This window comes from Pteronotus mesoamericanus, unplaced genomic scaffold, assembly GCF_021234165.1.
Source record: "Pteronotus mesoamericanus isolate MK-2021 breed Mesoamerican mustached bat unplaced genomic scaffold, CSHL_Meso_final contig_74, whole genome shotgun sequence".
In the NCBI taxonomy this organism is placed as follows: Eukaryota; Metazoa; Chordata; class Mammalia; order Chiroptera; family Mormoopidae; genus Pteronotus; species Pteronotus mesoamericanus.
The window spans coordinates 23,557,965-23,570,773 of NW_026555247.1; the positions used below are offsets into that span (position 1 = coordinate 23,557,965).

Here is a 12,809-nt window from a genome sequence, read left to right on the forward strand (position 1 = left end):
AAGGGAGGGAGAGAGGGAGAGAAACATCTATGTGTGGTTGCCTCTCATGTGCCCCCTACTGGGGACCTAGCCCGCAACCCACTAACAATCAGGCATGTCACTAACTGGGAATTGAAGGCTGCCACTCACTCCACTGAGCTACACCAGCCAGGGCCTATTTCCCAGATTTTTTAATAAAAAGCCCTGATTTAAGTGCGGAGATTCCTGTGATGTGAACATTTCCTGCCACGGACAGTTTACAAGCTACCACCTTGATAGCACTGAATGTGGAGTTGAGAAGAGACTCACTTAGTAGTCTCTCGAGAGCTCCTGGGTCTGGCTTCAGCACACACCTGTCACTGTTCACTAGGAACTGGGGTGATCGGATCGCTGATAACAGCAACAGCTCTGAGAGGAGGATTTGACTGGCTTTAAGATGGATGGAAGGTAGAGTCAAATGGAGACCGGATTTTTCTGTAGGCCAAGACGACCCTGTGACTTTCCTCACTAGAGCAGGAGTAGAGAGAAACGGTTCAAAATGAGACCCTTGGCGGGGCGGGGGGAGGGGGGCGGGGAGACACCCAAAATACAGTAAGGGGAACAGTATCAGGATAATTGTGTACTACAGGAGCAAAGTAAAAATTCTAGACAGCTGCCAGACATCTGCAACAGGAAGAAGCATGACTGTGGTGGAACAGGAACATAAAGTAATAAGGAGGGAGCATTCTGAGAGGCAGAGGCATCAGAGTGAACTGGAAGGAGGACAAGTAAAGAGAGATCACAGGGAGACAAGATGTATAATGGCAGAATTAAAAATTCACAGTCAACAAAGGCAAAGGGAGGAGTGAAATAAAATTAAGTGGATACTGTGGAGGCCAGATTAGGGTGGGCTGTCCCGCAATGACCAATAAAGAAAGAAACACAGTGAGAGAGAGAATGAGAGAACCGGAGAACGGTGCTGGGAGCTCTAAACTAAGAGTACAGGACAAATTGAGAAAGAAGTGAGATCCATTGAATCGAAGAAGTAATTAAAAAAAGTAATTGATGGGAACATTCCTGAAATAGAAAGAACCTGCATCTACAGATCCAAAAGCTTGTGTTCTAAGAAACCTAAAAGGAGAAAGATACACCCTACATTCACTTTGCCGTTAACAAAATTCTACAGTAATGAAAATTGTCTTCAAGGATCAAGTTAAAACATGTTGCCTACAAAGGAAAAAAAACCAGGCTGGCCTACATCTTCTCTCCTGCTATTTCAAATACTAGAGGACGTTCTATAGAATTTTGAGGGAAAAGGTTCTGACATGAAGATGAGATAGTGAGCCAGTGTCTTCTATACATAAAGATGAAAGAAGCGCCAGGCCTTATGGGGATTATCAGAGTGCGGAGCGAAGGTGAGGTGCAGGATGGAGAGCTCCGGGGGAGCTTGGGAAAGGTCAAGAATGAGGCTGTGGACCTTCCCATATGTGTGATTGTTTGCCTTTAAGACCTTATAAAGTGCATGCGTTGTTTTTTAAAATTTTGTAGGAAGAACATGTAGGTCCCTTTAAAAAAGAAGATAAAAACCTTAGGAAGATCATGAAGACTTTTTTTCCGTTTTGTTGGTGAGACACTGAGGCTGAAAGGAAGGCCTATGAGGGCCCCCTTGTTGGAAGAACTAGGTCCAGCATCCGGATCTGTGGGCTCTTGTTGGGCATGTCAGGGGCTCTCTCAGTTCTACCATGTCGTCCCTTTGGAAAGCAGAAGTCAGGGTGAGGATGGCCTATGCGCCCCTGGAGACCAAGTGGAGGGGAGAGGTGGATGATACCAGGAAGCCCAGACTGAGTTGGTTTATTCATTGGTTAATTGTCAACTAGCCTTTCTTAAGTGTTCATTATGCACTGGGCACTGGACTAGGCGTTGTGATTGCAAGGATGAACAAAGTGCAACTGATGCTTATCCTTAGGAGACTTAAGGGAAAAATCCTTTGAAACACAGAATAATAGTGTTCTAAGGTCCAGGCAGCGGATGGGATTCATGCAGAAGGTAAGCAAAGCCTGAACTCATCAGAACCACCAGGGGAGTTTGGTAAAAGCCAGAGAGGTGAGCCCCGCCCTAGAGCCCTGATTCAGTAGGCAGGGCTGAAAAATTTGCATTTCCTTAAAACTCTAGAATTAGGAAGAGTTCTCCAGGACTGCAGGTGGAGAATGTTTTTTAGACTAGGAAAAATTCTTCCGTCTTGCAGATGTGAAGAGGGAGAGGATGTACTTTTAGGGACTCATTTGGGTTATGATCCCCCATCCCTCAGAAAAATAATCCTGTAGGTGATACTGTCCAGTTTGGAGTGTCCCCGTAGGTCTGTGGCTTGCAGAGGAAAATTACAAAGTCTCGAGTATAGAAAAGACCTTGATCCCACACGGTTCATTGCTAAGTATGGAGTAAGGGACGGAAGGTGTCTGTCAATGGGCGAGCCAGGAGGAGAGGCCAAGTTTCCAGACTCCTCTCCCAGTGTTCTTTCCAAGTGCATCACCTCCCTCTCCTTCTATCCTCTCTGTTCCCCTGGGACCTTGTAATCAGTTATTTCCTAAGTAATTTCATTGTTCCTCTGTGCCTAGCTATCTCCACGCCCTGCGGGCAGTCATGGAAGGGTTAACTTTTGTTGGACTGGAGGCCTGAGCCAAGTACAGAGTGTCCATTGTGCGCCCGCCCCCTCTGGAGGAGTTGCTGACTGCTGGAATGTGACAGGCAAAACGTTTTCACCTTGCTTGGGCTTTCCCTCCTCGTGAGTGTGAGTCAGGGAGTGCCTGTGCTCACACCCGCCTGTCGGCTGGGGTGCATCCAAGAGGACGTGCAGGGGTCTCCCAGGCTCACCAACAAGTTGAACTGTGAATTTGGGATGGCAGGTAAGGGCTGGGAGTAGGCAAACGGAGAACAACAGCTTTGTGTGCTGGAGAAGTAAACAGACAGGTTAGGTTTCTCTGCTCTTTGCTTTTGAAAGCGTCCTTTTATTTTCCGAAGGTGAGGGGCGCACGTGGACCTGAGGGGCTGGATTATATCCTCAGCGTGGGCAGTGTAATTTTGCCGGGGCTGCCTGGGTGGGTGGAGCTGCAGTTGGAGTATTTTGAAACACGGGACTTGGAACAACTGTCAGGGGGCTAATTCATTTTCAATGAAAAGTCCTCCAAGTGCCCAGTCCTGCCCTGTGTGCTGAGGTGAATATGAGTTGTACAATCAAAGTCCATCTCAGCCTGATACTGAAACGAAGTAAGATGTGTGTACTCAAAACAATGAGAAGACAAGGCGAGAATAGTAGTTAGCGGCAAGCCATGCAGCTGGGTGAGAAGTGAGACCAGGGAGTGAATGCTGTGGTCCAGAGTTTACAAAATATGGTCATGAGGAAGGGAAGACTTGGATATGACCTTGAAATATGGGAAGGATTGGGATCTGTTCATTCATTCCTCCATGCAACAGACATTTGGAGAGCACCAGCTATATGAGACACATTAAATGGATTGATGGAAAGAGATAAAAGGAAAGATTCTATAAAAATGCTAGGACAAATAATTCTGAGTATATAATGCTATTGTGGAGACTGGTATGACTTGAAAAGGGAATGCAAAGTGGTGGCAAATGAGTCCTAAGACTGGATTCTTAAGGTGAAACCAGAATGAAGAGTCTGGAATTAGTGTGTTCCTGAAGATTAAGATTACATGAGGCTGCGTTTCTGTTTTGTCTCTGTATTTATTCTGTCATACTCACAGTGCTGTGGTTCGGGTCCTCATGCAACAAGAATGGGATGTCAGCTGAGCCTCTCCTTATGGGCTCCCCTGCCTCGAATATCAGGTTCTGTTAATTCATCCCTCACACATCACATGCCGGTTATCTTCCTAAAGCAAAGCCTTAATAGCATCCGTTCCCTATTGACATCCCTTAAACGGGTTTTGCCATTACCTTTAAGATAAAATTCAACTAATTAGCATGACATTCAAGAATGCCCGTGATTTGGCTGTAACCTTTTTATCTCCAGCCATACTGCTCACCAGTCCCTCTTTTGTACCACGCCTCTTACCCAAACCTCACCTTCCTCTTCCCTGATCTTTGTACGCTACTGCCCCAGGCCTTGCCTTGTTTCATGCTGTTCCGTCTTTCTGCCCTGTCTTCCTTTTGCTCACTCTTCCTGTTCAAGCCCCTCAAGGTTAAAGCCATATCCTGTGCTCTCCTTGAAGCCCTCTGGGGTAGTTACCCATCTATCTATTTACACCTTGCCCAAGTGGAAAACACTTTCTCTTCCTTTTGTTTCTATCCTTTATTATAGGTCATATAAAAATCTGTTCTGTTTTATTTTCCAAGTTACTCTTCAGAGTATAACTGCCTTGTATTTTTATTGTGTCTTAGGATCTTGTGAAGAACTGAAAAAAATTGTTGAGTTTTCCCTTTTTGCGTATCTCTTACTACTTGAATTTTAACTTTTGGAACTTTGTCTTCTACATAAATTAGTTAATGATTTATACCACTAAATATAAAAAACTGAAGTGAGCCATCTTTTAATGGAAGGTACTTTATTAATATGAATAATACATCCACTCATATATCTAATAATTCCACCAAAGTTTAGATTTTACCTTCTTTTCTCTCATCACTGAACCTGCAATATACATTGTCCTATCTGCAGTTTAAAGGTCCAAATGGGTTTAGGGTAGGAATGTTTTGGGGGGACTATGCCTCATTTTTGCCCTAACTCAAGGGCAGCTTTATAGGTAGGTACCAGGGAATTAAAATGTAACATTACAGATTCCTGACAGAGGGAGTAAACCACTGAAGACTACTATCATAAGAAAAACATGGCCTGCAATTTGTATGGCCCTGGGACACAAGCTGAGAATGACCTACTGGTCTCTTACTGCTTGACTGGCAGGGACATGTTCTAGGGCATCTTGATGTCTCCAACAGCTAGTGTGGTACCTGACACTAAGAAGAGAAGCCTCGATGAATCTTGACTTCAAGATGCTTTTTAAAAAATTATGTAAGGTTTTGGGTAGGTAGGAAGATCCATCTAGATGAGACAAAGAATCATATGAGTAAAAGAAACATCAAGTGTCATCTGGTCTAACTGCCTGCCCCGGTCCTAAGTGGGGACTTTGTCCCCTTTGTAGCAGCATGGAACGTGGGTGGCTGTTCAGGGTTTGATTGACAGCTTCAGCAAAGATGCTCATGTTCTCATTAGGCAGTTTCTTGTCTTCCAGAAATGCCATATTCATTGGGTTTTCCCCTAAGTGGAAGCAGTTGTAAATGTGTCTTTCTGCAGGGCTGAGCGGTTTCCAGGAGCTGAGTACGTTCCTGGGCACCTCTGGGGAACAGGTCCATGTTGAAGCTCTAACTGCCTTAATGACTGGCTTCTTCACAGGGCATCAGCTGAAAATGTACCAATTCCAGGGGGGAACATACACACCTCCATCTTCAGGTTCCAGTTATTGGCTCTTCTGAACGTGTCTTTGCAGGCATTGTTGAAATTTTATGGTGGGCACATTTGTTGACCAGTTCTTTAAATTGGTGGGCTCAGTGGTAGAAAAGTAAGGTGTGCAGTAGGGCCTTCTGCTGGGAAACTCAGAAAGCATTCAGAGAGCTTCTTTTTGGGTTTGAAAATGATGAGTATAAAACTGGGAGTCGTGGCACATGGAGTGAATAAGGGTGAAAGGTAGTTTAGCTGATCCTCTGATGGTCTGGACAAGGCCTAACTGATTTTTCTCTTTTCCTTCTGAGGAAGGCAGAATCAAAGATACTGGCGAGGGGTAGGGGTGGGGGTGGGCCATGGGTGGGGGGAGAGGTGGTGGGGAGTAGGGTGGGGTCTGTTTACTGATGTGTCCAAAGGCCTGTGAAATGCTACCCTCTCTCCCTTTCTCTTTTTTGTTGTCATGTAGACGTAAAGCCACTTTATTTAAGGACCAGAAAGGACTTGAAACTGTCCCAAATGGCTATTTTTATCGAAATAAATGACAGATTAAATATCTTTTGTGTCAGTGAAAACATTTTTAGGGTTGGTTTTTCTTTTTTGTTTTCAAGCCTGTGCCTAAACTTTACATCTGCTTTAAAAGAAATAGATCAGACTTGCATAATTGAAATAACTCACAATGAAAAGTGGCAAGGAAAGAATGGTCAGGACCTCGACCCACTGTCTTTCCTGTAAGGGGATGGGGAGCTTGGCCCGGCCACCTCAGGGGTTGTCATGTTCAGCTCTGCAAACTGTTTTCAGCTGTGCGGGAAGTGGTGCAAGAAGTCACCCAAATGCAGTTCCCACAGACCTGAGCATCAACACTTCAGACTTCCCTTTCGTCATGCTTGGGTTTGATGGTGACTCAGCCAGCTGTGGTTTCAGTTTAAGAAATGTCTAGCTGGTTACTGGACTGGAGGACTTGCCTCTCTTTTTTTTCCTTGGGTCCACAGCCATAAACAATCAATGAAGGGACATGTGTTTGTGTGTGCTGGTCTCTGTGCCCCAATTGAACCCACGTGGGGATGTGCACATTCTGATCTGATTTCTTTCCATCATTTTTTCTGATGCCACTGATGAGTGGGAAAGGGCTTCTGGAACTGAGACTGAGTTACCTTTGAGGTCATTTTCCTCCCTGCCATGGCTGATTATCTCTCTGCTTCTCAGTTGCAGATCTGATCTCTTCTGAACACCTCGCCGTGTCGCCATCCTTGGGACTCTGAACCCAGCAGCTGGACCACTTTGTCCTTGGAATTTTGGGTGTCCTCTCTTCTCACCTTCCCTTTCCCCTTTTCCCTTCCCCCTCCTGAGAACTCCTGAAGACTGTAGGATTGTCATGGAGTCCAGGGAAATCTTAAGCAGCTCCCGGCAAAGGGGGAGCGAGTCGGATTTCCTGCCTGTCTCCTCCGCCAAGACCCCGACTGGTCCCGGCTGTGCAGGAGAACCTTTGCTCTCTGCTCCAGGAACTGGGAAGGGGATCCCCGTGGCGGGAGAACGCATGGAGCCAGAGGAAGAGGATGAACTGGGCTCAGGGCGGGATGTGGATTCCAACTCCAATGCAGACAGTGAGAAGTGGGTAGCAGGAGATGGCCTGGAAGAACAGGAGTTTTCTATCAAGGAGGCAAACTTCACGGAGGGGAGTCTGAAGCTGAAGATTCAGACCACAAAGCGGGCTAAGAAACCGCCAAAGAATCTGGAGAACTATATATGCCCACCTGAGATCAAGATCACCATCAAGCAGTCTGGGGACCAGAAGGTGTCTCGTGCTGGGAAAAATAGCAAAGCCACGAAAGAGGAGGAAAGAAGCCACTCCAAAAAGAAGGTAGGGAGCCCTGTTTTGCAGGATTTTTGTTTGGGTTGTTTTTTTTTTTGCCACTTTTATCTTCAACTTTTAAGGATCTCTATTTGCTTATTACTTATTTGCACTAAGTCCTTACTTAACACCATCAGTAGATTCTGCAATTTTAAGTGAAATGACATGACAAAAACCAATGTTACTGTAGACTAATTGGTATAAATAAGAGCTAAGTTCCTATGGCATCTCATCAATGTTATAATGAAACAGTGCTGAACTAAATGACTTTAGTCAAGAACCTACTCTTATTTCTGAATTAACCAGTTGCCTTGATGGAATACTTAGGACCTCCAGAAGACAAGCCTCTGATATCTTGGTATAATGTCTAATTATTACTATTTATTATTAAATCATCTACCCACCTGAAAAACAATAGCTACTAGAATTAGAAGTCTGGAGCATTTCTATTTATTGTGTAGCAGCCAAGATCTGGCGGGGTCAGAACTGGCTAAGCGGTGACAACATTCTGAGGTTTCTCTTTTGCTTTAATACTTGTACCTGTTCTCATAGTCAAAGAGTGGGATGCTGAAACACCTGGGTCAATCAGAATAGTCAAGAAGCATTAGAACCTTGTGGTTTCAATGACTACTGTACATCTTTCTAACCTAGGTGAGCCTTCCGCTTGACTAAGGGAAACCCAGTCTTTGTAGTAACTTGAGACCCTGAGAAGGCTGAGAGATCATTATTCCGAGAGCCAGTGGTGAGCATTAGAACCGGAACTGGAGAAAGAAAAGGGGCAGGTGGCTGACCTGAATCTTTGCCAAACACATCATAGACTTTGAAGATTGGGTCTTGAATAAACATGGTGGGTTGTCATCATCTTCCTCCTAGAAGACACCTGTGGGTGTAGAAAGCAGTTCTGTAGCTGATTGGTGGTGTCATTTGGTTGGGAAAGAATGGGTACAGATTTCATTGTATTATTTACTATATGTGTTTACAGAGACCTCTTTTTCCTGGGAGAAGTGTGGCGCTCAGCTATGATAGCAGAGGACTACCCTAGTCTAGAAAGTTTCTGTTTCAGACAACCTTTGGGACTTGTACATAGTTTGGAAAGGAGGCCTCTTGTTGACTGGGTTTTGGGTTCTAGGCTATGGGTGTTAACCAGTCTTTGTAACACTTTGCCCCACATCTTATCATTTATCTGAGCTTTAGCCTGGATGGACTAGCTAAAAATGGCACATCTAAAAGAACCTCTCACTTTTGTTGCCCACAGATAATTTGTAATGTTTCTCTTACCAATGTTTTTTGAGCTTTGGAGTCATCATTTTCAGCAAAACTGCTGGGAATCATGTCCTTTCTTTAATGTAGGGCTTGTGTCCTTCCTCATGCTAGGCGTTTTGCCTGATTTGTTGCATTTAAAATCCAAAGACTTGGACTAGAAGAGACCTGTCTAGGGTAACCAATGCCTTCCAGTTGGTTCAGACTCTCCTGGTTTTACAACTGAAAACCCTGCATCCCGGAACCCCCTCCATCCTGAGCAAGCTGGAACAGTTGGTCACCTTCCTTTAAAATTTGGCACACAGGGGAATCTTTGTAATTATCTTGATTTTGCACAACATAGAGGTAGTGCTTTCCCTTCCCGCCTCTCCATTACAACTCTGCTTTCTGTTCCTCTATTGTAAAACCAAAGGTTATCTGGATGCACACAGCAACTTTGGAGGAAACTTGCAAGCAAATACAGCAGCTGAGATCAGGTCCCACAAGGAAAGCGAGGCTCTGCTTTGGAGTTGGGTCTCCTCAGCTTTGAAAATGAGTATCTTTGTTTCTGTCCATTGTGATGGTCAGTTCTTTGTGTGTTGTTGGGTTTTTGTATGGATGGGCAGTCTGGAAAACTATGGCAACTGTTTTCTCTCCATCCCCATCACTGCCGGGATTTGAGTAGCAGATGACAGTTTGGGGTGTGCAAATCCAAATTCACTATCCTATAAAGAGATACTTTGTATAGGTACTGTTTTCCCTGAAACCACAAGATTGTTCCCAAATAGAGCCTTCTGCCTACTGGAATGCCCTAGAATAAAACTCTGGAATTTGTGACACATGGAGCATTTGAAAGTTGAAACGTGCTGTGGACCTCTATTCTCATATCTGAAATTCTCAGGCTGGTCATTCTCACCCAAAAAGCTGGATGCTTTTTGTGTGCTTTATTGGAAAAAGATGTGAAATCACTTACTTAAATTTGCACCTTATCAAGTCAGTGTTTCTAAGCCTCAGTGTTTCTAGAGGGGGCAGAAAACGGGGGAAGGGCTGGAATTCAATGAATTATGCTATATTGGGAATATCTACACATTTTTAAATTGTTAGGAGCTTGTTTCATGTTGCACTTCTCCATCCTTCCTACATTTATTTATACTTAGAGCTGTTACTTTCCAGAAATAAATGAATGAAGTTATTAGTATCAAGTCTTAAACACTTGGTAGATGATAGGAAACATCTCTAGTCTCTGCTAAATTAGGATGCTAACTTTATAACTCTTCAAGTTCCTGTTGTTTTGCAAAGAGGGAGTAAGCAGAAGCGAAGGCTGAGATGGAAAGGTAGATACTGGCCTACCATTTGTATAGAAAAGTTCATTGTCTTGAACTTGCAGAATTTACTTAATTCTATGAATCAAAAGTATGTCATGAGTAACTTAAGGTAGGGAAAAGGATGAGGATGGTATTTTCTAAGCAACAGGTCAATGTCTTACTCTAAAATCCAGTCTTCTGGAACTTTTTTTTTTTAATGAGGCAAGCACCTCATTGAAGAATTATGCATAAGGTGGCCCCAGGACTCAGGTTCTGTGACAGGAGCTAGAGAGTAGGCCCTCTTGAATTGGTCCTTGATCTGGTGGAGATGCCTCCTCAAGAGTCCCCTGAGTATCAGTGCCGACTTCGAGCAAGGTCAGCAAATGGAAGTCCATGGGCCAAATCCAGCCACCTGCCTGTCTGTGCACAGCCCACAAGCAAAGGCTGGTTGGAAAAAAAAATCAAAAGAAGAATAATATTTTGTATAATGAACATTTTATGAAATTCAAATTTCAGTGTCCATAAATACAGTTTTTTGGAAATGTGCCATATCCATTTGTTTACATTTTGTCTGTGATTGCTTTTGCACCATAACAGTAGAGTCGACTGGTTGTGACAGAGATTGTATGGCCCACAGAGCTTAAACTATCTGTTTTTGGGGGGGTTTCTTTTTCTTTTTCTTTTTTTTTTTTTTTGCCCTTACAAGACCAAAAAAGTGTTTGTCAACCTTTGACTCAGGGAAAAGACATAGCATTTCAGGATAACAAGGATTCATTTTGTTTAGTTTTTAATCATTCAGCTTCCAATTTTTTTTTCTTTCCCTTTTTTACAAACCAATTAATTTTGCTTAAGCCGCTGTTTGACAGCCTGAGGCAAAGACAGCTTATATTGGATCCCAATGCTTTTCTTTTTCATTGGTTTTTGTACAGAGAATACTCTGTAGGATAACGATAGCATTCCTTACATATCACAGCTCTTCCTCTGCTAAGTTAACTCTATTTCTACATGTTCTACTGTTTTGGGGTGAAGAGATACATGCGTGGCATCCTCAAGAGCTTTATTCCAAATTTCAGACCTAAAACCAGTCCTCCAAACTGAGGAGGCATTATAGATGTTCAGGCCACACAGCCACTCAAGTGGTAGGATGTGAGGAGGGACCCATGAAAGAACCACCTCATTGGCGCAGCGATGCATGGATTCTTCTAACCAGGGGACTGGTCACCTTTCTTCCATGTAAAACTAGGATAACAACTGTGATCCTATGTGGAAGAGGGTTTATGATGGTTGGATTTCTGTGAGGTGTAAGAGCAGCATTTGGTAGAGGATGAGAAAAGGGCTCAGAACATACCTCAGCACCTCATACCCGTCCTTCAGACTCCATGCATGCAAGTTGCTCTTTGCCATGGCACCAACAATATTGCATCTTAGACTTATTCAGGTAAATGGTGTAATAAGCTTCCTCTGGTTCCTTTCTAGGTCCCTCAGTGAGAATATGAGAATGGGCTCTAAAAGCAAGTTCAGGGACAACACATGAACATAAAATGTTGCAACAGTAGCAGGTTTTTAAGAGATGCTCAGCGAGGCAGATATTAACTGCTTTTCCTCTTTGCTGCGGGCTTTCAATGGGGGTCAGGGACACCTATTCAGGTTCAACAGCACGAGAAGGGGAGGAGAGTCCTAGGGGAGCTCTGTCCAGGGAAGGAGATGTGGTGTGATAATGTACACCAATTGGCTTTGTGACTTTGAACCTGGTGTATAACCTTGCTGAATCCCCATTTTCCTCATCCCCCAAATTGAGATAATTTCCACATGATGTAACTCAATGAGAGATTTTAGGGGGGAAAATGGGCAATTACAAAGTGTACATCATAATGAATAGTTTGATTTGTTGAACTAAGTCGCAGATCTGCTAGCTGTCTTTACATGGATTCACCTTTCTCACTCGTCCTTATAACAGTCTGGCCAGTCAGATACTATTTATTTACAGATGAGGAAATTGAGGCTCGGTTGTTTCAAAAGAGCAGGAGCAGGAATGGGCAGGGCTGGCCTTTGAAGCCAATCCCCTTAGACTCCAAAGCTAACGGCTGTATTCTAGTCATCAAGGAAACACACTCTAAAGGGCTGCTTGAAGGTAAGGCTCCAGCATGAGGGCATTTCTTCCACACTTTCCCGCATTAGTTAGGGTGACAGGATCGTAATCGCGCATTCTGTCCTTGAATCCAAGTGTCTGGGATGTTTGAGAGAAATTTCAAAGCCTCATGAGTTAGTCTTTTTTTCCGTTATGGTACTTAACGATTTTTATTTGCTTTTCACCAAAATACAACTTCTGTTTTCTTTCTTTAGACTTCAGTCTCCCTTTTCCCAGCATCTTGAGAGAACCTATTCCCTCCCCCAGCAAGGACTTCCGCCTCACATTAATCAGATGTCTACCGTGGTCTCCGAAACATGCTCAGGGTTCATTCTTAGCAGCTCCGCCTCGACTGTCATCCTGGGTCTATGGCCAGATTCTTGTTTTGTGCTCTCCATGACCCTGTCTTAGGAAGTCTCGTGGATAATGCATTCATTTACTCATTCTTTAAACAGCATCCTCCTTGGGTCAAAGTATGGATAGCAAAAAACAAAAACAAAACAGCCTCCTTTGGTGTTATAGGTGGAAAGCTGGTTGGCATCAGGTTGCTGAGAATGATGACTGTCAAATATATAAATGAGGTTGCCTTGAATTCTGTAAGTGATGGGAGTGCTCAGCGGGCTTTGAACTGGGGAAAGGAAAGGAGTGGGGCCCTGGGGAGCACAATGAAAGTGATGCAGGATGGAGACTTAAAAGGGGAGAGGAGAGAGGGGAGCCTTTAGTAAGGCGGGTGTCAGCGAGGTGGACTGCACTGGGCCCGCCATTTTTCCCGTTGGGTGCTGAGAGGCACCTTTCTCTCTTGGTCTGCTATGATTGCAGCAGTTTTGTACATCAGGTAGGCGAGGGGGGCAGGGATGAGGGGCAGTCGGGCAGCGGACG

General features: G+C 44.2%; 1 protein-coding gene across 3 annotated transcripts in view; it reads left to right on the forward strand.

The window, feature by feature from the left end:
- The window catches only part of SETBP1 (SET binding protein 1), a 351,531-nt gene that overhangs the window by 14,180 nt on the left and 324,542 nt on the right, over positions 1-12,809 (forward strand). For 2 of the 3 annotated variants that reach the window (XM_054583581.1, XM_054583583.1), the window contains exon 2: positions 6,614-7,268. In XM_054583581.1, coding sequence (XP_054439556.1) covers positions 6,783-7,268 — 486 coding nt within the window. In that variant the 5' untranslated portion in view covers positions 6,614-6,782. Of the gene's footprint in view, positions 1-2,714; positions 2,862-6,613; positions 7,269-12,809 lie in introns of those variants that run through there. The other variant, XM_054583582.1, reaches the window with a different exon arrangement.